At 43.4% G+C, this 27,390-nt stretch overlaps 1 protein-coding gene across 3 annotated transcripts in view; it reads left to right on the plus strand.

The window, feature by feature from the left end:
* dop1b (DOP1 leucine zipper like protein B) overlaps positions 1-27,390 on the plus strand; it is a 151,365-nt gene that overhangs the window by 84,955 nt on the left and 39,020 nt on the right. For 2 of the 3 annotated variants that reach the window (XM_068041145.1, XM_068041144.1), the window contains exons 18-27: positions 1,415-1,605; positions 4,556-6,176; positions 7,848-7,959; positions 9,337-9,525; positions 10,193-10,318; positions 17,147-17,284; positions 19,903-19,958; positions 21,018-21,122; positions 25,178-25,244; positions 25,359-25,503. In XM_068041145.1, coding sequence (XP_067897246.1) covers positions 1,415-1,605; positions 4,556-6,176; positions 7,848-7,959; positions 9,337-9,525; positions 10,193-10,318; positions 17,147-17,284; positions 19,903-19,958; positions 21,018-21,122; positions 25,178-25,244; positions 25,359-25,503 — 2,750 coding nt within the window. The remainder of the gene's footprint in view (positions 1-1,414; positions 1,606-4,555; positions 6,177-7,847; positions 7,960-9,336; positions 9,526-10,192; positions 10,319-17,146; positions 17,285-19,902; positions 19,959-21,017; positions 21,123-25,177; positions 25,245-25,358; positions 25,504-27,390) is intronic. The other variant, XM_068041146.1, reaches the window with a different exon arrangement.

The raw sequence follows: 27,390 nt of genomic DNA on the forward strand, positions 1-27,390 counted from the left end.
AATATAGTCACGAGCAGACTGGGTTGAATGCCTGATGGTTAGGTTTTTGGGCTTATGTCTTTACTCGAGGCCTAATTTTAAGCAAGGAGTTTCCACCACATCAAAAAGGTGAAAAAATCTGAAGGGCAGCTGTTGTTTGAGTGGAATGGCTATATGCCTAGGACTGGGTCAGGTGCCTAATGTGACTGATTTGTTTTAAATTAAAGATTTTTTTGTAAAAAAGAGGGACTCTTGCTTTCATCAAAGGGGAAGGAGGGAACATGAAACAGATCATTTGACTGACTGGACGGCTCCATTCTTATGACAATAATCCCGTTTGGTTGCAATGACATATGAACATGTCATTGTTTTCTCTTGTCATTTTATTCCCACCCAGCAGAGACATCCCATGTTTGTGCACAACTTCTCCCTTGATTGAGCTAAAAACCCCCAAAAATTTCATCATGTAATCTTTAATGTTTCATGATATTTATGAGGGAGAGAGGACGGCACAGTGGCGCAGTGGTTAGCACCGCAGCCTCACAGCTCCAGCGACCCGGGTTCAATTCTGGGTACTGCCTGTGTGGAGTTTGCAAGTTCTCCCTGTGTCTGCGTGGGTTTCCTCCGGGTGCTCCGGTTTCCTTCCACATGCCAAAGACTTGCAGGTTGATAGGTAAATTGGCCATTAGCAATTGACCCTAGTATAGGTAGGTGATAGGGAAATATAGGGACAGTTGGGGATGTGGTAGGAATATGGAATTAGTGTAGGATTAGTATAAATGGGTGATTGATGGTCGGCTCAGACTTGGTGGGCTGAAGGGCCTGTTTCAGTGCTGTATCACTAAACTAAACTAAACTTGCATCTATATAACATTTTTAACATCCTCAGCATATCTGAAAATGCTTTATAACTGAGTTGCTTTGAAGTGCAGTCGCTAGGCAAAGACAGCAGCCCACGTGTACACAGCAAGGTTTTCCTTAGAACCGCAATGAAATGGTCATCTTGATTTATGTCCTGGAGTGGGGCTTGAAGCCACAGACTACTGGCTCGTAAGGAAATGCCACCGAGACCAACTGATACATCGTTCAATGGCAGTATCCTTACTTCAATAGCAGGAGCTGGAAGAGGAATTGAGGAAATGACTGATGTAGTCAGAAGTAGGTATTGAAGAGATGATTGGAGATGTGGAGAGATGCAGCAAGATGGTGGGTTTAGTAAGAGAATTTAGGAGTGCAAGGGCATGATGGTTGAATGTTCTGCCATCGACTCAGAAACTGAGTTAAAGTGTAAAAAATTAAGCTTGCTTTTGATATTCCGGAATTTATTTTGTGATCTGCCGTCTCTAAAGTATTCACACTACATTTTAAACACTTGGTGTAAAAATAGATCAAACGATTTCTGTAATTGAATTGTTTGTTTAATCCTTGTGTTCAGGAGCCTTTTTGTGGTGTTGGACAGCCTGAACTGTTCAGATGGAGCGATTGGTGCAGCTGCGCAGGGCTGGCTCGTCCGTGCTCTGTCCTTGAACGATGTTGCTCGAATTCTTGAACCAGTGTTCCTGCTGCTTCTCCACCCAAAGACACAACGCACATCCATTCAGTGCCTGAAAAAGAAAGTGATGGGAGGTAATGCCAAATACTGTCTGGGTGGATTGAAAACCACATTTTCTCCAGTTCAAGATTAGTGAAAAATTTAATTCTACCAGCTTATGAGACTCTGTCTTTCTTCGTCGGGGGTACCTGATAGAGGTCATCAAGATTACGAAAGGACAAGCATAGAGATGTTTCTGCTTGTGGACAACACTGGAATTAGATGCCATAAATATAAGATAGTCACTAATAAATCCAGAAAGGCATTCAGGGGGAACTTTGTTAGCTAGGGAGTGGTTTCAAATGTGGAACTTGCTGCCCTGGGAGTAATTGAGGCAAGTAGTATAGATGCATTTAAGAGGAAGCTAGATAAGTATGTGAGGAGGAAGGGTATATCGATGGAGTTAGATGAAGAGGGATAGGCAGATACTCATCTGGAGCATAAACACTTTGGGGCTGAATGGCCTTTTTCTGTGCTGTAACTACTGTATAACAACTATGTGTAATTTTTAAGGACCTTGGGTTTTATCCTAGTCTATCTTTTACTGTTTTCTAAGAGTTATAAACTATACAGATGTAACACAGTGATATTTTCTGTCATATCTTCAAGTGTCTTTTTGGTGACTTGACTATTGTAAGGTTACACAGGTCATCCTTGGAGCTATCCAAGAACCAAGGTACATTTAGGAATGGGGTTTGGTTATACAGAGGGTGTAGTGGCCCCTGCAGATTTACACTTTTATTTTTTATTGCATTGGAAAGAATATTTTGTATCTGAAATTGAGGTAACAGGAACTTCACTGGTACAGTATTACAGGCATTGAACAATATCCATTTCTGTTGCTAAATCTGTACAGAAATTGTGTGATAGTAACTGAACATCTTTAACGATTTCAAATTTTTAAAAAAGGTTATTAGTATTATTACCCCCTTTTTTATTTTATTTCTCTTTCCCATTGAATTAGTCCCCATCATTGATGCAGTTTTCATAGTCATAGAGTTACACAGCACAGAAACAGGCCCTTCGGCCCACCATGTCCATGCCGGCTGTCAAGCACCTATCTATTCTAATCCAATTTTCCAGCACTTGGCCTGTAGCCTTCTATTCTATGGCGTTTCAAGTGCTCATTTAAATACTTCTTAAATGTTGTGGATTCCTGCCTCTACCGCCCCTTCAGGCAGTGTGTTCCAGATTCCAACCACCCTTTGGGTGAAAAAGTCTTTCCTCAAATCCCCTCTAAACCTCCTGCCCCTTACCTTAAATCTATGCCCCCTAGTTATTGACACTTTTGCTAAGGGAAAAGGTTTCCTCCTATCTAATCTATCAATGCCCCTCATAATTTTGTATACCTCAATCATTTCCCCCCACCTCAGCCTTCTCTGCTCTCAGGAAAACAACCCTAGCCTATCCAGGCTCCCTTCATAGCTGAAATGCTTCAGCCAGGCAACATCCTGGTGAATCTCCTCTGCACCCTCTCCAGTGCATTCTTTAGTTGGAAGAATGAATGATCCAGTGATAGACTCCCGTCATTCTAGGTCTTGCTTTGGATCCAGGATGTACTTGTGCAATGTCAGAGACCATGTTTTATTGCTACACCACTGTAAATGTAGTCTTCCAGTTGCTGATTCTTACTAGGATTTGGATGTTGTGACACTCTTGTGCCTTGTCCAATGTGCCATCCGATCCCTAAGGTGTAAACTGAGACCACAAAGTTAGACTGTTGAAACATAGAGTGCATCACTGCTGAGTTGGATCTTATCCTGTGAACTAGGAGCAGGAGTAGGCTATTCAGACCTTCGAGCCTGCTCCACCATTCTATAAGATCTTGGCTGATCTGTTTGTGGATGCAACTCCACTTTCCTGCCTACGCCCGACACCCTTTGGCTCTCTTGTTTGTCATGAATCTGTCTATCCCTGCCTTAAAAATATCAACGACCCTGCCTCCACCGCTCTCCAGGGAAAAGAGTTCCACAGACACTCATCCTTCCAAGAAAAGATTTCTCCTCATCTCAGTCTTAAATGGGAGACCCCTCATTTTTAATCTGTGCCCCCTAGTTTTAGTCTCTCCCACAAGGGGAAACATCCCTTCAACATCCACCCTGTCAAGTCCCCTCAGGATCTTTTCTGTTTCAATAAGATCTCCCCTCATCCTCCTAAATTCCAATGAATACAGACACAACCTGTTCAACCTTTCCTCATAAGATGACCCTCTCATCCCAGGAATCAGTTGAGTGAATCTTCTCTGAACAGCTTCCAATGCAGTTATATCCTTTCTTAAGTAAAGAGACCAAAACTGTACAAAATACTCTAGATGTCTCACCAATGCCCTGTACAACTGTAGCAAAACATCTCTACTTTTATATTCCATTCCCTTTGCAATAAATGACAACATTGCATTTGCCGCCTTAATCACTTGCTGTACCTGTATGCTAACTTTTTGTGTTTCATGTACTAGGACACCCACATTCCTCTGCATCTCGAGTTCTGCAATCTCTCTTCGTTTAATTATGTTGCTTTTCTATTCTACTGGACAAAGTGGGCAAGTGCACACTTTCCCACATTATACTCGATCTAGCAAATCTTTGCCCACTCATTTAACTTATCTATATCCCTTTGCAAACTCTTTGTCCTCTTCATCCTGTCCAAATACATACCCTTTCCAGCAAGAGTCACAGGATAGCCTTCAGGAACAGGATAAGATTTTGTCACCTTCCCCACCTGATCACACTGCATTATTCCTGTCCTTAGCCTAGTAGGCCTGAGGCCAATTGTCACCTTTCAAATTGCAGCCCTGGACAAGATTAGCTAATTCAGCAGAAATGAAATCTGGCATTTTCCTATCTGTATGGCTCAGTCCCATACTAGGCAGCAACTTTACTAACTGAACCATCTGAGTGCAAAGAGAGATTTGTGCACTGCATGATTACTTGAGGTAGACTTCCACAGCAAGAGGTAAATTTTAATTGTTTGTCAATTGTATTTCAGAAGATGTCCAGTGTTTGTACAGCAGGGTGTCTACCTACCCAAAAGCATTTAGTGTGCCTCTGGAAATGGTTGAAACGAGTTCTGAGGAAAGCTTTATATTTGCTCACATTTCATCAGTGGACAGGGATGCTCTTTGGGCTGAAGTGGAAGGAGAACCTGAAAGATCAGCCCTGAATCGGGAGGTGTTGAAGAAAAACACCAACCACTCCTTTAGGGAATCATCTCAAAAAATCCCTCCAGAAGAAAGCAAAGATAGCAGCGAGCACACTGAATCCATCGATACCAGTTCGGGAGCTCTATCTTCAGGAGTCACCTCCTCTGCTTCGCCACCATCCCTGGAGCATCACGATGCTGTGAGCACCAGTGAAGAAGATGGACCTGCATCATGTGACAAAGCTAACATGGACAGGATGGCCAGCACTGGCCCCCAATCCAAAACACCATTGATGTTGGTTCATACTGACTCTGAAAGAACTCAAATGTCACAGTCGCTATCCAGTGATGAGGAGGACATAGATCTGGAACTGCAGTTAATCACTCGAGAAAAGCTTTTAAAACGACAGCAAGAGAAGCATACCTTGGTGGAAGCTTTGTTCAAGCATGTCTTGTTATACATGAAGCCTTATGATTCTAAACGGGTATTGTATGCTTTTTCTGTCCTCGAAGCAGTGTTAAAAACTACTCCCAAAGAATTTATCGAGGGACTGTCTGCCACACGTATGGATACCAACTCCACCAGCCAGCTCAGTCTTATACATAACCTTCTGGCTCGCCATCAGGAGTCCCTCCTGGGTATGAGTTTTTATGGGAAGCTTTCAACTCAGGCATTGCCCACGTGCCATCACCATTCCTCATTGTTAGAATTGCTAACTTACCTCTGTCTGAATTTCTTAAGATCCTATTACCCATGCCAAATGAGGCTGAATCACAAGGATTTGTTAGGAAATAGGGACGTCCAAGTGAATAGCGTGCAAGTCCTGATTCGGATCGTAACACAGCTGGTCACAATTGTGAACTCAGCTGATGGCAAAAACATTGAACTTGTCAATAGCTTGTTGTCCAAGTGGAAGGTTCAGGAATATGTGCTGCTTTCTCTCTCTGCATCCATGTACATCAGCGAGAAGAGCTACAATCTGAGCTTCGCAAAATCCAGTGATGAATTCATAGAAGAAGGTCTCTCTGAGGAAAGCCTCATTAACTTTGGTCAGGACCAGATTTGGAGCGAGCACCCTCTTCAGATTGAACTCCTAAAGTTGCTGCAGGTCCTAATTGAACTGGAACACCATCTTGGTCAGACAGCTGATGAACACGAGGGCTCCTCTGACCTTTCAAAGGAGTGGCAAAAGGTCATTAGCTTCCAGCAGTCCATTACAGCCATGGGGTATATAGAGTCCCAGGCAATCACTGCCCAGGGAATGTTTGTGTCAGCAGTTGTCAGAGCTTTAGAACCACAATATGGTTATAGTATTCACCCACCCTGGGTGGGCCTGGTCACTGCCTCCCTACCTTACCTTGGAAAATCCTTAGGACTGGTCGTTGCACCATTTGTTGCCCAGATTTGTAGAAACCTGGATGATCTTGCTCAACAGGATGCATTTGAGAATGAAAAGAGCACAGCAAGGTATACAAGTATCCTTTTTCCCTTTGTATATGTTAATAGATGTCACCTAACAGATCGGGGCGCAATGTTTGTTTTAAGGTGGCATTACGGTTGGTTTCATCACTCTGCCATTGATCTGATTAGCATTTAACCAACAATATTTGGCATGTCTTAATCTGTGATTGATTTGAAGCAACAATATCACTAGCACTTTCTGCATTAGGGGGTCATTCAACTGTAGATGTAACTGTTATTAGTAACTGCAGCAATGTAAGAAGGCAGTTCACCACTACCATCTCGAGGGCATTTAGGGATGGGCAATAAATGCTGGCCTTGCCAGCGATGCTCACATTCCAAAAGCAAATAAATGCAAAAAACTTCAATTTCCTTTTTAAGAGCTATACTTAATATCCTTGTATATCGGTCACCTCTTTGGGAGAGCAGGTCTGGAGGTGGAATGACTCTGAAAGTTTCTTGGATGATTGCATTTTTAAATACACATAGTTTGGCCTCCTAACAGTGCATTTGGTCAGTACATTGCCAAATGTGGTTTCAAGCTATATGGACTGGGAGGATTGAGTTCTATCCATGGTTGGTGCTCAGTTTGGGAGAACACTAAACAAAATGGCTGAAAACAGTTGTGTGGTGGGGAGATATTTTGTAATCCCTCTTTGCCAGATAATGAAGGGCTAATGTAAGAGCTTGCAAAAATGAAGTTTTAAAAAAAATTTCCCTGAGTTGTGATATTTACTGCTTCTCTCAGAGTGATCAACATACTGGAATGTATAGGCTGATTCCATATCCTTTTGACATATGGTGCAATAACCTCTATAATGCAGAGCTTAGCCACAAAGACCCCGGTTATATTTGATTGCAAATAATGTGCACTCCACTAGGTCGGAACTCTGCAAGTGCATACTTACTTCACATGTGCACAGAGCAGTGATCCCAGGCAGTTAATGTTTTTACCTATTTACAGGCTGCAGCATTTGCCATCTCAAAATATTTTTTAAAAGCTTTTGATTAAAAACAAAGAAAAACTTGCATTTATATAGGGCCTTTACGACCCGTGGCCAATGAAGTACTTCTGAAGTGTAATCCCTGTTGTAATATAGGAAATGCGACAGACAATTTTATAACAGTCCAACTGTGACTCTCTGAAGACTTTCTGAATTCAATTTGACACTATCTTGATGTTATAATGTACGTAATGTGGAGCCAAACTAATATGAGGTAGCCTGCCCAAGGAGTCTTGCACTATTTGGCTTTGATTCAGTCCAGAGTCAGATCAGGATTTGACTGGATTTATGCTGCTATTTTCACATCACTAAGAATTGGTTTCCTCTTGGGCTTGACTCTGCATCAAGTATAACTTGAGCTCTTCTGGGTGTTTTATCTACTTGCATAGAATTCTTTTAAACTGAAATCAGAAAATACTGGAAATTCACAGCAAATCTGTTGGCATCTGTAAAGAGAAAAGATTGTCATTGTTAATTTTTCTTTGAGCATGTGGTTGCTTCAGCTGGCCCTGACAGCTCACATCAGAGCCAGGCAATACAAAGAAAGTATTGTCAGTCTGAAATTGATTCTGTAGCTGCTGGTTTTGGACAAAAGACTTTTTTTGTTGGTTCACTGATGTAAAATGCATGTATTTAACTTCTTTTCTACTTTTGTTTTATTTTCATTCCTTAGCACAACTTCAAAAAAGGAAAATATCCCTCCGGATTATCCACTCACCCTTTTGGAAGGCCTCACTACCATTTCTCACTATTGCCTTTTGGGTAGCTCAGCACAGGCAAAAAAGGTACTTGATCGTTAATTTGAAGAGTGTATGCTTTCAGCCATTGCCTGTGCCTACAGTGGTACTACAGTTGGTTGTTGTGATGCACTACAGGTATCGAGAGACAGGGGAGAAAGAGTGAGAGGGAAACGTCTTGAAAGATGTGCAATGTTCCCATTTATCTGGGGAGTGATAACAGAAAATTCTCAACATGTATAAGCACATATCTTCTATGGGCTAATGGTTGTTATGTATACACTTAGCGGCCCAGTTAGCACCTTTATTGTTCAGATCAAAAAAAACCTAACTCCGTAACACTACTTTAATATACACATCTTGGCCAGTTTGTAGAGAAGCTACAAGCATTAATGTTCCCTCTAAGCTGCGCAACTGTGCAGCAACCTGAAAGTTCCCACACAGGCCGTGCTCAAGTCCGCACATTTCAGTCACTGTGCATGGGCGGCTGCACTAGAAAATTTAAAAAGGGGATATGCACTTAAGCAAATCACCCACGCATTCTAAAACGCACAAGGGTACATTGATAAACATAATATTCCCCTCTGTCCCCATCCTATTTTGTCCTGCATATGAGGGTCTATGCCGAGCATTCCTCCTGTTTCCCAAACTCAGGAAATTGGTGGAGAGTGTTGGGCGAGGATAGAATTAGGAGCAGTTGTAATTCCTTCCCTCCTCCATGGTTGAATGCTTTGTTTACACTTCATGGCAGTAAAAAGAATGGCCCTGATTGGATGGAGGTTCCCTTTCCGCAGGGTTTAAGGGTGTTAAGTGAAGTGGATGTAGGCTGTCTCAATCTGGTTCTAATTGGCCATTAGTCCACAGCACAAACTACCTATAATTTGCCAGTGATTAGGTTTCTCACTCCGAAGACCAGTGCAGGAAATGTCACGCTGGTACAGTAGGGGTGCTTTTTGAAGTTTGGACTGAAGAACCCTGTTTGGAGTTTAGGGAGCTTTAACCTGAATCTAGCTCTTGTTATATCTGACTTGGCAGTGCTTAATGTTGGCACTGGGTACATGAAAGGGCAAGACTTTCATTCCTCAGCAGTAATGTTCCACACTTTGAAGAGCAGGAAAGAAAAGAATCTGGTCTTATGCTGGAAATCTAAAACAAGAACAGAAAAGGCACAGCAGACCAGTTATATCTGACAGAAAAAAAGATCTGTCAAAGTTTTAGGAAGGGCGAGGCCAGACATTGGGTGTCAGTGGTAACTTGGGAAGGAGCTGTGCATCCATGCCCTTGACTGGAGAGGTGGGTTCAAGGTTCAGGGCTTTTGACCTGTTCTGCATTTACAACTTTTTTATGTTTAAGTTCTTGTATACTTCAACTTTTTTTGAAAAGAAGGGATATTTCTTTTATGCATTGCTGTGCATTTTGTACCAGTCTGCCACACCAGGTGACCCCACAAGCATGAAGAATGCGAAGAATGCCATCCTTGAAGAATTGCCTTTAATCATCAACTCTACGTCTCTTCTCTGGGGTGTTGTCCGAAGAGAAGAATCCCAGAGAAAGCCCGTGAATTCACTTGATACTGCAAAGGCATCGTCTTCTGTTTACTTTAAATCAACTAAAGTTAGTAGTGATTTATTCCCTTATTTTGTGGGGATAGGAATGGGGAAAGGGTGACTTACTTGTTCAATTACAAACTGTATAATTCTGATCGCTAATTCCTCTGTCACTTTAATCCAATGCAGTCTTGTATCATGAGAATTTTTCAACAGGCATTGGTCATCATAGCACTAGACAGATATAGTAATGGGTGACCTGCCTGCTTGTAGCTGAAATCTAACTTTGTCTTCAGTCAGATGAGGCTGAGCTGGCTGGAGTTTTAACACACAGATTGATGACTAATATAAGCCTGACATTAGCACCTTTTGACGAACTGTGTTCACCATGCTTATTAACGTTATTTGGCAGTAATGTTAGACCTCCAATGTGCCAGTAAAGCCAAGCTTTGTTGGGTATTTTGCTTCCTTTCATGGAGAGTTAGAGAAACGAATGATTGCTTTGGGGGCATAGTAACAAACTGAAAACTTTCTTTTGAACCTAAATTGCTGCAAGATTTTATTAGAGGGCTTTCAGTGTGCTTTGAATGCTAGGAAAGCCAGCAGGAGAGAATGAAGAAGCCTGTGATCGGGCAGTCACACCTGCATCCAGCTGGGCTGTAAAAATGGGAGTAGAGAAAAAGAAATTGTCTTGAGGGCTCATTTTTCAGATTTTGATGTTTTTGTTTTAAAAGACACTGAGACAGAAAATTCTGGAGCTCCTGAATCCATTTGCTGCACAGATGGGTGTTCACCTGATGGCGGCTGTGGCAGCAGTGTGGAACAAGAAGAAAAGCAGCAAAAAGCTGAGTCAAAACAAGGTAAGATCCGTGTTTATAGCTCAAGGCATGTTTACATTGCAAGGATATTAGCTTTATTTTTGTTCAACTGTCATTGAGTTCAAGGAAACTTCTGTCTCCTGGGTAACTAATTTCATACTACTAATTTGTTCTAATATACTGCAATGCTTAAATCTATTGCTGTAATAAAACTATCCAAACATCAGGAGCACCCTAATCTAGGATTTGAACACTGATTCTAGGCGGATTCTTAAGTGGGATGGGTTGCACTGCAAACAGTGTCATTGTTCAGATAAAATGTTAGACTGCAGCCCTGTCTACCTGTGAAGGTTGCCTTAAAAGATCCCATTGAGCTATTCAGAGAAGAGTTTTTTTTTTATATTGGTGTCCTGACCAACATTCCCCTCTCACCCAACACCACCAAGACAGTTTAGTCTGACATTGAGTTTATTTGCTATTTGTGGAACCTTGCTGTGCACAAAATTGGTCACCTGTGCTTCCCTACATAACAATAATTACATTTCAAAAAGTAGATAATCGGATGTGAAGTACTTGGGGGCATCCTGAGGATATGTTGAGGTGCTTCTAAATGTAAGATGTATATTTCTTTCTGTTCATATTCTCTGTCCTATTTTTGAAGCTTTAACTAATATGCTCTACCTTTTCCCTCCCTCTGTGTGTCCAGGCCAACATTGATCCCTCAAATAACACCACTAAAAATAGAATGTCTGGTCATTATCACATTGCTGTTTGTGGGAGCTGTTGTATGATTGCTTTTAAGAGTGATGTCCCTTTAAGATCTTAGTATGCTAATGAGCTAAGTGCCAGGAGGTAGTCATGTGACTGCATGCAGAGTCACTCTGCTCTTGTAACACCTAGAGGAAAGTTCTGTAAATAGTTAAATAATCTTCTCACCACAGCTGCCACCAAAGTGAGTTCTTTTACGTTGTCTGATGCAACATAAATGAGATGCATGGAGTCCAGTTGTGCTGAAGATCTTAACCAGGTTTATTAACAGCTAAGCTCTTACATACAGTTTATTTGCTATTAGTGAAACCTTGCTGTGCACAAAATTGATTGCTGTGCTTCCCTACATAACAGTAATTACATTTCAAAAAGTAGATAATTTGATGTGAAGTACTTGGGGGCGTCCTGAGGATATGATACAGGGAAGATCCAACTCCTCTGCCAAGCTGATTGAGGTCTGCACCATTACAGGAGGCGTCTGTTAGAACTTTCTAAGAATGACAAGGCCTCATAGGTGGTCATCTTGATAAAAGTATCAGAGTATGTTAGCAGGCTGAAGGCAGAGCAACAGAAACTGAATGTCGAAAGGGAGTAACCTCAGAAAAAACAGCAACTGCTGAGACGTAAATTCTCCGAGCAAGAGTTATCAAACCACCAAAACGATATATGGACTGTTAAGCCTCTATATTTGTAAATTGCACAATCTCTATCCATGTGTAAATAATTTTGATATCTAATTTTGTGGGGTTTTTTTAACTTTTTGCATATGAGACTTACCTTTGGAAAGAAGGGGGATGTTGTGTGATTGCCTTTAAGAGTGATGTCCCTTTAAGATCTTAGTATGCTAATGAGCTAAGTGCTAGGACATAGTCATATGTCTGCATGCCAGAGTGACACTGCTACTGTAACACCGACCGGAATTGTACCGTTCAGAATCGGGTCCCATCGGGGTCATGCGGAGGGAAAAATGGCGCGCAGAGAGGTTGGGCTGGGTCCCTGGCGTCATTACGTACTGATGCAATTTAACCAGCGTGGGAAGTCGGGCGCGATTGAGTTTGCGCTCGCCGCCCGACTAACAACAATTGAGAAGTACTTAAGGTAATTCAGAATCAAATTGACAGAGATTTTACGCTACGTATCTGATTTTACGGCCGTTAATCGGTTCGTGGGGCGTGTCGGGAATCCGGCAGGTTCAAAAGGGCGGCAGGCATTGATTCATGAGGGAGTTGGAGGTAAAAATGAATTTATTGAACTTTATTCATGCTGATGTCTGTGTGTCCTAATAAGGGTTGTAACTTGCAGGTTGTGCGGAAGGTTTAATCTGAATGTTATGCACTGCTGATAGAGACCCATGTAATATTAGTTATTGCGTGAAGGAAGTATCTGAAGTGAGCCAGTCACAAAAGCTGGAAGCTATTACCTGTGGTCAATGCATTTGTTCTGCTGTTCAACAATGGGAATTGTTCACTCTGGAGGTGGATCATCAGATGAGGAGGACAGTGATTCAATGAGTGACAGAATTACAAATGGTCAGGGGAACGTACAGCAAGCTGCACCAGTGCATCCTCGTGCTGTTGGAGGGAGAGTAGTTCGCAGAGTCGCCCGGGAGCGACCAAATGTCAGGAGACGTACCTACCCAGTAGTAAGGGCATACCGAACACTTCTGAACTACCTGCATTTGTCAGAGCGCCAGTGCAGAAGAAGATTGTAGCTGTCATGGGAGACTGTCACATCTCTTTGTGAGATGCTGGCAGTGGATGTTGCATCAAACTGTCTTGGTGGCCATCCAATGCCAGTCGCTCTAAAGGTCACAGTAGCTCTTAACTTCTATGCGTCTGGCTCCTTCCAAGCCTCAGCTGCAGACTTGTGCGGTGTCTCACAATCAGCAGCACACCATTGCATAAAGGTTGTGACTGATGCATTGTTTCAACGTGCTGACCATTTCATCACATTCAAGACGGACAACACCAGTCAGGCTGAGAGAGCCAGAGGCTTCAGCATTATATCCAGCTTCCCAATGATACAGGGTGTGATAGACTGTACTCATGTGGCCCTTAGAGCACCAGCTGGACAGTCAGGGGCATTCATGAACCGCAAGGGATTCCATTCAATGAATGTTCAGCTCCTCTGTGATCATCGGAAGTGAATCATGCAGGTGTGTGCACGTAACCCTGGTAGTTGTCATGATTCTTTCATTCTCCACAACTCACAGGTGCCTGCAATTTTCAGCCCTCCACACAGAATGGAGGGATGGATACTTGGCGACAGGGGTTATCCTCTGAAGACATGGCTCATGACACCAGTGAGGAACCCAAGGGGTGAGGCAGAGGAATGATACAATGGGAGCCATGCGGCCACCAGAGTGACAATCGAGCAAACTGTAGGCCTCCTAAAGATGAGATTTAGGTGACTTGACTGCTCTGGTGGATCACTGCAGTACGCACCGTCAAGGGTTTCCAGAATCATTGTCGTCTGCTGTGCCTTGCATAACCTGGCGATTGAACATGGAGATGCCCTAGAGGATAATCAATGTCAGCGCGATGTGTCATCAGATGATGACATTTCTGATGAGGAAGATGGGCATCAGTCTAATGATCATGGAGAGGAAGCTGAATGTAACTTGGCTCTAACTGCTAGAGAAACAAGGGAATCTCTAAGGAACGCGTTTCAGTTGAAATGATATAAATCTTCACACATTTCAATCTGCTTTATGACATGAATCATTGTGAGGATCTGACAGTGCAAAATCTCTAACCTTTAGGGGGTGAGACAAAGCGAATAACCAATCCATCACATCATGAGGGACGCGACCCAAGTGTGTGGCCTCACATTTGAGACAACTTGAGTTGACTGACTATGTAATATCTGACTTCAGGAATGACATGTCCAATGATAAAATCTCCAAATTAATCAAACACTATTGTTTTACAAATCAAATAAACGTACCTCAAGTCACCCAGTGAAATTAAAGTGTTTTCTTAATCCGTTTACGTGTGCTCATTCGTGCGCATGATCCCTCGCCACCAGACTTACCAAAGGCAAATGGCTGATCTTGTTGCCACCCTGCTTTTGAAGACTTGGGTGGACGTCCTCTGCATGCTCGCGGCCGTGAGGGCCCTGGCATCTCAGGGTTCTCATGTCAAATATCATGAGCACTCTCTATTACCCCGGGATTTACTGGTTCACATGTCCCTGGCGGAGGGAGCAAGGAGCTGCAGGGTGCATCAGAAGCGCTGTGAGAGGAGCTGCCATCTGCGATCTGCTGCCCCTGTGCCCTCGTGAGGCTCTGGTGGTCCTCAATGGTGGCATCAGAGCGCTGAATGTCCTCAACCTGGCGCAGTCGCATCAGATTATGCTCTCTGATGCTCTGGTCCAGGGAGGCCACAGTCGCTCTGAGCTCCCGAATTGCATGAAGAACTGGTCCCTCCATTGCAGCCGCCAGTCTATCAACGGAGGAAGCCAGATGTTCAAATGCCTGTGAGTTTGCTGAACTCATACTCTGGATGGATGTCTCCAGAGTATGAGTCATAGCGTGCAATGTCTCAGGCAACTCCGCCAGATTTCCACAGACCACATTCTGCACCTGCAACATTGCCTGATGAAAGGATGATCTCAGAGGCATATCATCAGCTCGCGGCTCTGCACTGGCCTGGTATCCCACTCTCCTGAGTGTGTGATGCGTCGGCCGATTCTGCCTCTCGTGACTGGCCCGGCAACTGTGCTGTGCTCACACCAGTATGTGACATTGATTCCCCAGACACAGTCATCCCAACCGAAGTGTCAGTATCTGCTATGGTACTTGGTGTGTCGCGATGATGTGACGGTGCACCCTCTGAGGTGCCCTCCTCCACCTCAGAGGTGGATGGTCGGGCAACGGTAACGCTTCCTGGCACATGCTGGATTTCACCTGCTGGGAAAAGCATTGTGATTAGTTTCATCATCAATCCAGAGTTAATCACAAGTTTGTGCCTCCAGCATGGTTACATCTGGGTGATGTTACAATTGAGGGCAACATTCAGTTTGTTTGACTTTCACCAAATCATTGGCACAGTATCGCAGCCTCACCACCCGCACCCCCCCCCCCCCCCCCCAATAATGAAATGTTACACCACATTCTGGAACACACACGCTCATGACCAGGTACACCGGCCTCGCCATCCGCCATGGTGCGTCCTCCTTCCTCCCCTGCTATAGTTAAGGCATCCTCCTCCATCCTGGTGAGGAATGCCTGGGTGGCCATACCACCACCAGTATGTGACCTCTCCCGGGCATTGTGTGCCCTCTTTTCCTAAATACACAAAGACACTTATTTTATACATGGTCAATGGCATATGACGCTGTCACCCAAAGGGTTGATGTTGCACTTCACTGCTGTGACAGTGTTGGGCGCAACTTTAACACCACAGCATCAGTGTTCATCTCAGACTTGCCCATCATGTGTCCCATTTCAAGGCAGCAGCCCGGCATTGATCATACAGGGGTTCTGCATTGCATCATGGGTACACAAAAAACATCCCTTGGCACATAACCAATTAGATGAATGAGGAATGCCCCTTACCCGGGCAGAGCGAAGCAGGTCATTGAGACGCTTGCAGCACTGTATCTATGTACGCCTCACTACGCCTCGGCTGCTGACCTCGTCTGCAACCTCCAGCCAGGCCCTCTTGGTCACTTCGGAGGGTCACCTTCTCCCAACTGAGCTGAACAGAATGTCTCTCCTCTCCTCAACGGCCTGGAGGAGGACCTGCAAAGAATAACAAAGAACAGTACAGCACAGGAACAGGCCATTTGGCCCTCCAAGCCTGCGCCGATCTTGATGCCTGCCTAAACTAAAACCTTCTGCACTTCCGGGGACCGTATCCCTCTATTCCCATCCTATTCATGTATTTGTCAAGATGCCTCTTAAACGTCTCTATGGTACCTGCTTCCACCACCGCCCCCGACAACAAGTTCCAGGCACTCGCCACCCTCAATCGTCAGTGAATCGGGGGGCAACGCATTTGCTTCTGCCCTCCCATCACCTCTAACAGCAATATTGTTATCTCCCAGTCTTTGTGTTTCAATGTATGGAGCCTTTGAAATCTCCAGACCTTATGTCAGTTGTATCTTCCTTTACATCAAATGGGGAACTCACTGCTCTGTTTAAAATCAGTAATCCCTTATGTAGGGCTTACAATCAGCCTTCCGTGTATGTGGCCCCGCCCCCAATGATGAAGTTCCCGCCCGCGCGCGCCATTTCTTTTCGGAGTTACGCCGCGGGCCCGCTGATTAGGTCATCAGCGCGTGATGCCGGCGGCCAGGCGACGCGGAGCGGGATCGGGGCTCTGATCCGCTTCGGGCGCATCGCTTCCGGGGCCACTGGTAAGCGAAAAATTCCAGCCACTGAGTCAGATTCGGTAAATAGTTATCTCTGTACTGTATGTAGGAATTGAGATGTTAATAAACCTGTTTGAGATCTTCAGCACTACTGGACTCCTCGCATCTCGTTGTTACATCAGAAAACATAAAAGAGCTCATTACAGGAGCTTGCTGTCCACAAACTGGCTGCTGTATTTCCCCACATTACAGCAGTAGCTACACCTCAAAAGTTCTTAAATGGCTGTAAAGTGCTTTGGACATCCGGAGGCCTTAAAAGCACTATATAAATGCAATTTTTAAAACTTAAACTTGTAAACTTTATATTTTTCCTTCCTGTTATGTTCCTTTTTGATGGGAGGAATTAAAAAAAAATTTAATGGTTGCACTTCTTATTGCTCCCACTTCTGAAGCTTTACATTCCCACAACATAGAAACACCCAAGTTTAATGCATCCAAATCCCGTAGACTTGCCATCAGTCCCTGCAGCTTGACAGTGACAGGAGAATCAAGTGTTCCATAACAATCACAGTGTTAATTTTGTTTCATTTGACACTTTGCAATTGTGCTGACAATTCGGTCTAGAAAATTTTCACAGCAAATGAGTCCATTGGATATTGTGAAGTTTATCGTTAAAACGTTCCAAAAGTGTAACTTTTTGTTAAAAAGGATACTAACCATTTAGGAAAAATAACTCTCTTCACAAGTCTTTAGATTATAATTTGAAAGTTGTCTTCCACTTTGTAGATGCGGATTCTGCCTGTAGCCAGTGAAGCTCAGCTAACACTAGTAGGGTTGGTCCAAGCGCTGGATACGCTCAACACTGACAGTACATTACAACTGATAAAAGAAGTTGTTAAGAAGCCACCTCAAACCAAAGAAGAGGTAAAATATCATGTGCTCTTTTTAAAATGCACATATTAACTTTCTTTGAGGTGAGTCTGTTTTTTTTTTTGAAAGTGGGGATGGACAAGTGCAGAGTGTATTTAACTTATCGTTTAAACAAAAACAAATTGCTGCCTGACCTCAGTGGATTATATCACCGGGTATTCGAGTCGTAGTGAAGTGATTTGGGTCCAATACTGAACTTGAGTTGGGAATGGGAGTCGCTTGTGTCTCAGCTATAGTTCAGTGACACCGATGACGTGCACCTCTGGATAACTTTTCAGCTTTCAACACTTTTGGCTGAAGAAGTAAAGGAGAATTAAATGCAATAAAAATAATTGCCTCTTCCCTCCCAGAAAACTTGTTTTATACCAAGCACTCTTCAAAAATAAAAATATGATGCCATTGTTATTGGGAGAGATTTCTGCTGATCTTAATGGGGCTTTGAGAATATATCAGGGCATTGCAGATTAACCATGGTGCTAAGTATGTGTCTAATTCCACCAGTGTGTTTTCCTGCTTAGCTGTGCCATTATATATAGCCCCAGATATTGCTACAGCATTTCCTCAGGGTCGTGTCCTAGGCCCAACCATTTTCAGCTGCTTCATCAATGACCTTCCCTCCACCATAAAGTCAGAAGTGGGGATGTTTGCTAATGATTGTTTAATGTTCAGTACCATTCACAACTCCTCAGATACTGAAGCAGTCCATGTCCATATGCAGCAAGACCTGGACAACATTCAGGCTTGGGCTGATCAGTGGCAAGTTACAATACACAAGTGCCAGGCAATGACCATCTCAAACAAGAGAGAAGAATCAAACCTTCTCCCCGTGACATTCAACGGCATTACCATCACTGGAAACCCCCACTATCAATATCCTGGGGGGTCACCATTGACCCGAAACTGAACTGGACCAGTCACATAAATACTGTGGTTACGAGAGCAGGTCAGAGGCTGGTAATCCTGTGGCGAGTAACTCACCACCTGACTCCCCAATGCCTGTCCACCATCTACAAGTCTCAAGCCAGGAGTGTGATGGAATATATTCAATTTGCCATGAAAGAATAAAAAAAATTGTGCTAAGAAGCCAGATGCCTCTCCACAAAAGCAGGATAGAAAATTGGAGGATAAATCACTCAAAGCTAGGTTTAAATGCCTACTAACAATTGGTTTTACTGCAGTATTGGTAGAGAGGTCTGGGAACAGGCCTTCAGCCATCCTCTCAGCTGGAGAGGCTTGTGTGGCATAGGAGAGGAAGTGAAACAGAGAAAGTAAGGAAATTTGCAGGTAAAGAAAAAACTCTCTGGTTGGCGGGGTGGTGGGAGGAGAGGAAGTCAAAACCAAACTGCTCCACTCTCCCAATTTTCTGCTTTGTAATTTGTTTATGGGATGTGGGCGTCACTGGCTAGTCCAGCATTTATTGCCTATCCCAAATTGCCCTTGAGAAGGTGGTGGTGAGCTGCTGCTTGGAACCGCTACAGTCCATGTTGGGTAGGTACACCCACAGTGCTGTTATGAAGGGAGTTCATGGATTTTGACCCAGCGACAGTGAAGGAACAGTGATATAGTTCCAAGTCAGGATGGTGTGTTGCTTCGACGGGAGCCTGCAGGTGGTGGTGTTCCCATGCAGCTGCTGCTGTTGTCCTTCTAGGTGGTAGAGGTCGCAGGTTTGGAAGGTGCTGTCGAAGGAGGCTTGGTGAGTTGCTGCAGTGCATATGGTCATACTGCTGCCACTGTGCATCAGTGGTGGAGGGAGTGAATGTTGAACGTAATGGATGGGGTCCAATCAAGCGGGCTGCTTTGTCCTGGATGATGTCGAGCTTGAGTGATGTTGGAGCTGCACCCATCCAGGCAAGTGGAGAATATTCCACCACACTCCTGACTTGTGCCTTGTAGATGATGGACAGGCTTTGGGGAGACAGGAAGTGAGTTACTCGCCATAGAATGCCCAGCCTCTAACTTGCTTTTGAAGCCACAGCATTTATGTGGCTGGTCCAGTTCAGTTTCGGGTCAATGGTGACCCCCCAGGCTGTTGATAGTGGGGCATTCAGCAATGGTAATGCCATTGAATATCAGGGGGAGATGGTTAGACTCTTTCTTTCTTGAGATGATCATTGCCTGGTACTTGCCACTTATCAGCCCAAGCATGTTTCTTGTCCAGGTCTTCCTCCTCTTTCCAAGGCATTGAACTGTGTTAGGTTACAAATGCACAGCCTGGCAGCGCTCTGATTATTTGCCAAGTGATAGTCACTAGTCTCTCAGTCACTAGGCTTTTGCTGCCACTGTTGGCCTCTGCTAGCTTGATGTCTGTACATCAATTAGGTGGCAGTGGATTGTGATCAACAGCAAGAAACCTGCCTTTTTTTTTCTCTCTCCCTAAGGCAAAAATGCTGAGTATTGCTGCCACCATTTTTCTGTCTTGGTGTATTCTACTCTAAATATCAAATCTGTAATCTATCTTCATTATGTACCATAGTTACATGGTGTAACTAACCATTCCATTATTTGGGAGTCAATAAGTGTTTATATTTTTAGAGATGCAATCTGGTGGTGTAAACTAATTTGTTTAAATTCTTTTGAAGTTAAGTTTAAGGTTTTTGTGTTTTCTTTTCCAGAAACCAACTTTGGTTGATATCCCAATGCTGCAATTCAGTTTTGCATTACTTCAGAGGTAATTCTGTTCAAAAGCTTAAAACATTTTCTTACATATTAATAATGTTCAATGCAAATGTAACAAAACTGTTGAAAGGATGAAGTGAAGTAAACTTCAAAGTGCGCATTATTGTTACTCTTATGGTACAAGACTAACGTGCTGAGCAATATCAGAGCAGCTTTTTCAGAAAGGAATGTGTTCTTGATGAATTTTTGAGGCTGCAAGTTATTTCCAGCATCTTGTCCAATTAATGCTCAGAAAAATGGAATATGGGTAGGAGTTTGCACGTCTCTTGTCAAACCTCAATCTTCAGATATTTTCAGTTTGGTCTGAACTCATCCATTACATTATAGCTTCTCAGTATTCTTGGTTATTCATTATATTTGATATATAAATCAACTAAAACCATTAATTATATTCACACTGTGTACATCCTTCACAACTTAATTTTGCATTTTCAAATTGGATGAGTATAGTTCAAGATAGTTTCAAAATTATGCTACAAAGTAGAATTTTTGCTTGAACCAGGGAACATGTATCTATTGGCATAATTTGGCAATGTACAATTTTCATTTTTATGCCTTCTATGAGAGCTAACGTCCTATTCTTCTGGTTTCTTCCATTGAAAGTTCTAAGGTTGTGAAGGTGGGCTACCAACTTCAATACTGTTGACTGGCGACAAGGAGATAAATAGCTTGGTGGAGAGAGGTCTGAAGAGGTGGTAGAGGCAGGAACTCTCAACATTTAAGAAGTATTTAGATGAGCACTTGAAATGCCATAGCATACAAGGCTACGGGCCAAGTGCTGGAAAATGGGACTAGAATAGTTAGGTGCTTGTTGGCCAGCACAGACACGATGGGCCAAAGGGCCTGTTTCTGTGCTGTATAACTCTGACTCTGAGATATGCGATGCTATTTTTCTGCATTCCTTTCTTTTGGAGAAATTCCACTCCCCTTGGTTAGACTCAGAAACTCAGCAGAATGAGGACCAAAGCTAGTTCACCTGCATGCCACCTCCTATTATATTTCACTTTTAACAAGTAACACAACTGACCTCAATTATGTCCATTTATTACAGGCTTTCCATAGGCAATTTACAGGATGTTCTGCCATCTTTGCTAGGCCTGTTAAAGGAATCAGTTCAATTGAATTTGGCTCCGCCTGGGCGTTTCCTGTTACTTGGGTAAGAACACATTTCTGTTTTTTTTAATTGTCTGAATTACGTGTCTTATTATAATTCTATTTTTCCAGAAATGTATCCAATTACCTCTTTTATAATTCATTCTTGGGATCACAGCCTCACTGGCAAGACCAGCATTTATTGCCTTTCCCTAATTGCCCTTGAGCAGGCAGTGATGAGCCACCTTCTTGAACCGCTGCTGTCCATCCGCTGTAGGTACATTCACAATACAGTTGGGGAAGCAGTTCTAGGATTTTGACCCAGTGACAGTAAAGGAATGGCGATTATAGTTCCAAGTCAGAATGGTGTGTGGCTTGAAGGGGTACTTGCAAATGATGATCCCATGCGACTGCTGATATTGTTCTTCTAGGTGGTAGAGGTCGCAGGTTTGGAAGGTGCTGTTGCAGGAGTCTTGGTGAGTTGCTGCAGTGCATCTTGTAGATGGTACACACTGCTGCCACTGGTGGAGGGAGTGCATGTTGAATGGGGTGCCGATCAAGTGGGCTGCTTTATCCTGGATGGTATTCAGCTTCTTGAGTGCTATTGGAGCTGCACCCATCCAGGCAAGTGGAGAGTATTCCATCAGAATTCTGACTTGTGTCTTGTAGATGGGGAGTCAGGAGGTGAGTTACTCACTGCAGAATTCCCATCCTCTGACGAGCTCTTGTAGCCACAGTATTTATATGGCTACTCCAGTTAAGTTTCTGGTCAATGGTAACCCCCAGGATGTTGTTCATGGAGGATTCAGTGAAGGTAATGCCAATGAATGTCATGGGGAGATGGTTAGATTTTTTCTTGTTGGATATGGTCATTGCCTGGCACTTGTGTGGCACGCATGTTACGTGTCACTTATCAGCCCAAGCTTGAATGTTGCCCACATCTTGCTGCATATGGATATGGGCTGCTTCAGTATCTGAGGAGTCGCGAATGGTGCTGAACATTGTGCAATCATCAGAGAACATCCCCACTTCTGACCTTATGATGGAAGGAAGGCCATTGATGAAGCAGCTGAAGATGGTTGGGCCTTGGACACTACCCTGAGGAACTCCTGCAGTAATGTCCTGGAGCTGAGATGATTGACCTCCAACAACCAGGGCGGCACAGTGGCGCAGTGGTTAGCACTGCAGCCTCAACAGCTCCAGGGACCCGGGTTCGATTCCGGGTACCTCCTGTGTGGAGTTTGCAAGTTCTCCCTGTGTCTGCGTGGGTTTTCTCCGGGTGCTCCGGTTTCCTCCCACAAGCCAAAAGACTTGCAGGTTGATAGGTAAATTGGCCATTATAAATTATCACTAGTATAGGTAGGTGGTAGGGAAATATAGGGACAGGTGGGGATGTTTGGTAGGAATATGGGATTAGTGTAGGATTAGTATAAATGGGTGGTTGATGGTCGGCACAGACTCGGTGGGCCGAAGGGCCTGTTTCAGTGCTGTATCTCTAATCTAATCTAAAACCACAACTATCTTCCTTTGTGCCATGTATGATTCCAATCAGTGGAGAGTTTTCCCCCTGATTGCTGTTCAATTTTTACTAGGCCTCCTTGATGCCCCATTTGGTCAAATGCTGCCCTGATGTCAAGGGCAGACACCCTCCGCATCTCAGTAATTCAGCCCTTTTTTATGCCCACATTTGAACCAAGGCTGTAATTGGCCTGGAGCTGAGTGGCCCAAACTGAGCCTCAGTGAGCAGGCTGGGTTCCTTGATTATAGTACTGTCGACGACACCTTCCATTACTTTGCTGATGATTGAGAGTAGACTGATGGGGCAGTAATTGGCCAGATTGGATTTGTCCTGCTTCTTGTGGACAGGACATACCTGGGCAATTTTCCACATTGAGTGGATGTAGCTATACTGGAACAGCTTGGTTAAGGCCCAGCTAGCGCTTGATCATGAGTCTTCAGTACTACAGCTGTGATGTCGGGACCCAAAAGCCTTTTCAGTATCCAGTGCCTTTAGCTGTTCCTTGATTTCATGTGGAGTGAATCTAACTGTCTGAAGATTGGCATCTATGATCGGGGGGACGTCAGGAGGAGGCCGAGATGGATCATCTACTTGGCACTTCTGGCCAAGATGCAAATGCTTTATCCTTATCTTTTGCACTAATGTGCTGGGCTCCCCCATCGTTGAAGATGGAGATGATTGTGGAGTCTCATCCTCAAGTTAGTTGTTTAATTGTCTACTCCTATTCATGACTGGATGGGGCAGGGCTGCAGAGTTTTGATCTGATCCATTGGTTGTGGGATCGCTCAGCTCTGTCTGTAACATGCTGGTTCTGCTGCTGAGTCCTGCGTTGTCCTCATTTCTAGGTGTACCTGGTGCTGCTCCTGGCATGCTTACCTACACTTCTTACTGAACTAGGCTTCATCCCCTGGCTTGATGGTAATGGTAAAGTGAGGGATATGTCAGGCCGTTAAGTTACACATTGTGATTGAATGAATATAATTCTACTGCTGATGGCCCACAGTGCTTCATGGATGCTCAGTTTTGAGCGGCTAGATTTGTTGAGCCTATCCCATCTAGCACGGTATGCCACAATACGATAGATGGTATCCTCAATGTGAAAATGAGACTTCGTCTTCACAAGGATTGTGCAGTGATCACTCCTACTAATACTGCCATGGAAAGATGCATTTGTGACAGATTGGTGAGGATGAGGTGTTGTAGGTTTTTCCCTCTTGGTTCTGTCACCACCTGCTGCAGACCCAGTCCGGCAGATATGTCCTTTAGGATTCAGCCAGCTCGGTCAGTAGTGGTGTTATCGAGCCACCCTTGGTGATGGACGTGGTATACATTGTGTGCCTTTGCTCTCCTAAGTGGTGTTCGACATGGAGGAGTACTGATTCATCAGCTGAGGGAGGGCAGTAGGTGGTAGTAAGCAGGGTGTTCCATGTTTGACCTGATGCCATGAGACTTTGAGGTCAGGAGTCAAGGTTGAGGACTCACCGGGCCACTCCCTCCTGACTGTATACCACTTGGCTGCCATCTCTGGTGGGTCGGTCGGTCCTGTTGGTGGGGCAGGAATTACCCAGGGATGGTGATAGAGGAATCTGGGACATTGGGTGTAAGGTATGTTTCCGTGAGTATGACGATGTTAGGCTGTTGCTTGGCTAATCTGTGGGTCAGCTCTCCCAATTTTGGCACAAGCCCTGAGCTGTTCATGAGGAGGACTTTGCAGAGTTGACTGGGCAGGGTGTGCTGGTGTTGTTTCTGGTGCCTAGGTCCATGCTAAGTGATCCATCCTGTTTTATTATTCAACTTTTCTGTAGTGGTTTGATACAACTGAGTGGCTTGCTAGGCCGTTTCAGAAGGTATTTAAGAGAGGCCACATTGCTCCTGTTCAGGAGTCCCATATCGGCCAGATTGGCTACAAACAGATTTACTCCCTTTAAGGACATTAGTGAACCAATGGGTTTTTAAAGACGATCCAATAGTTTCATGATCTTTATTAAAAGACTAGCATTTTATTTCAGATTTTTAATCAATTGAACTTAAATTCCCCCAGCTGCCATGGTGGGATTTGAACCCGTGTCTCCAGAGCATTAGACCAGGCTTCTGGATTACAAGCTCAGTAACATTGTCACCATGCCACCCTCCCCCTGAATTTTTGTAAATATGTTTCAAAACGTATCCTAATTTGTCTTAATTTTTGTAACACTGAACCAGTTCTTTAGGAATAACTAACTTGTTCCTTATCGATAAATTATCTGACTTCCCATCATTAATCTCCATACTTTGTTTTCCCTGGATATGCATCCAGTTGCCCTTGGAACTCATTAAAATTGTCCAACATTACCAAACTAGTTTTATACTCTATATAGACTGGGTATATGGAGCCTCTTGTGAGCCCATGATGATGCTACTTGTTCTGACGTCCAGTCTACAGGAGACTCATGGAGTAAACACACAGACAGCTTATGTAATGTAATTGCTTAAGGTCTGGTTGCAGTATATCAAGGAACAACAAAGTTGTGCAGATACCACTGTTTTGGTGTGTCAACAATCCAGTTCATCTTATTTCAATGTGTTTGACTTTTGATTTACCTTTTAAAATTAATTTGCAGAATACTAAATGACTTCATGTCGAGAAGTCCTAATTTGGAAAACAAAAAGGATCAGAGAGATCTGCAGGTAAGATGGAATGTTTTTAAAGTAGTAGCTAAATTTGTTATATTAATTTGTAGTGCCTTTATATATTTTGTGCTTTTGTAAAAAAAAAATGACAAAAATGCTTTCTTTTACAAGGAGGTGGCCCAAAAAATAATTGAAGCTGTAGGGAATGTTGTTGGTTCCTCGCTTGAACAGACCAGCTGGCTGAGCAGAAATCTGGAAGTGAAAGCTGGGCCTCAGGTTTATTTGGAGGAGACCAGTTCTGAAGCTGTTGAACATGGTGAATATTTTAAATTTTACCGCTCTTCAAGACTTATTCCTATGATCTCAGTTGCTTAGTATTTCGTAATTATGGTTCGATTAAAAAACTTTAAAAAAAAACAAATGATGTAAGTTGGGAATAATAAAACAAACCATGCTGGAATTATACAGGCACAATTAGTATCTGAAAGGTGGTTATATTTGGAGTGGAAACCAGTCATCACAACTCTGGGCTCCTACTTGAAATGAAAACATATTGTTCGTCAGAAATGTTTTGGGCTTTTTATTCACACATGCATTTCCCTAATGGTTTCACCTGATGTGCTTATACTCTTGAGCTGTCTGTTGTAAATTCTGGGAATACAGCAGTGGAAAATTTACCAATGGCCACTTGCACTTCTAGAATCTTTCTTGTGTACAGAAAGCTACTGTGTTTTTACGAGGTAGGGAAAGGGGGACAAGCCAGCAAGGAGAAAAAGAAAAGGAATTTGTTTGTGTGTGAGTGAAGTTGAAGGAACTATGGAAGAAAAGTTATTTTTGAGACTTATCAGTGTTAACTCTAATGAAATGAGTCTTCTGGTTTCAGACACCAGGTAATCAAGCTCACAACAACAAATTGTCTTTAATGACTATTAACAAGACTACAAAATACAGAAGTACCTTCTGGAGAACATTGTGCTATCTTCCTGAGTCTTTTTTCATTATTCATTCCCATCCTGAATTGCCACCTCGAATGCAAGTGAATTCTTGCCTTTGGCAGCAGCATCTTCCTTATTACTTCATAGTGAAAGAGGAGGTAGTTCAGGTAATGGATGGGCTGAAAATTGATAAAGAGGTAGTATAGGAAAGCTGTACTTTAAAGCTGATAAGTCACCAGGACCGGATGGGATGCATTCAAGGATGCTGAGGGAAATAAGGGTGGGAATCGTGGAGGCACTGGCCATAATCCTCCAGTTCTCCTTGGGTATGGGGATAGTGCTGGAGGATTGGCAAATGTTATATCCTTGTTCAAAAAAGGATGTAAGCATAAACCCAGCAACTACAAGCCAGTCAGTTTAACCTTGGTGGTAGGAAAGCATTTAGAAACTAGAATCTGGGACAAAATTATCAGTCATCAGCATCAATTATTAGACATGTGTGAACTAATTAAGGAAAGCCAGCACTGATTTATTGAGGATAAAACATGTTTAACTAACTTGACTGAGTTTTTTGATGAGGTAGCAGAGGCTTGATGAGGCTAATGCGGTTGATGTAGTGTACATGGACTTCCAAAAGGAGTTTGATGAAGTATCACATAATAGGCTTGTCAGCAAAGTTGAAGTCCATGGAATAAAAGGGACAGTGACAGCATGGATACAAACTTCGCTGAGATACCAGAAGCAGAGAGTAGTGGTGAATGGTTGGTTGTTTTTCAGATTGGAGGAAGGTATACAATGGGATTCCCCTGGTTTTCAGTACTAGGACCGCTGCTTTTCTTGATTTTTTTTTTTTAGTGTCTTAGTCTTGGGTGTACAGGGCACAATTTCAACATTTGCAGATGATACAAAACTTGGAAGTATTGTGAACTTTGAGGAGTATAGTGATAGATTTTAAGAGGACATAGCTGGTCTTTGGAGAGGGTGCTGAAAAAGTTTTTGTGTTTCCAGAGATGAAAGACTTCGGTTATCTGGATAGGTTGGACAAGCTGGGGTTGCTTGGGAGAGAGAAGGTTGAGAGTAAATCTGATGGAGGTGTTCAAAATCAAGAGGGGTCTGAGCAGAACCGATAGAGACAAACTATTCCCATTGGTTGAGAACAAAAGGGTACAGATTTAAGGTGATTGGCAAAAGAACCAAAGGCAACATGAGCAAAAGCTTTTTTTACACTGAGTATTTAGGATCTGGAATGCCCTGCTTGAGAGGGTGAT

The sequence above is a fragment of the Heterodontus francisci genome, chromosome 10 (genome assembly GCF_036365525.1).
Source record: "Heterodontus francisci isolate sHetFra1 chromosome 10, sHetFra1.hap1, whole genome shotgun sequence".
Taxonomy (NCBI): domain Eukaryota; kingdom Metazoa; phylum Chordata; class Chondrichthyes; order Heterodontiformes; family Heterodontidae; genus Heterodontus; species Heterodontus francisci.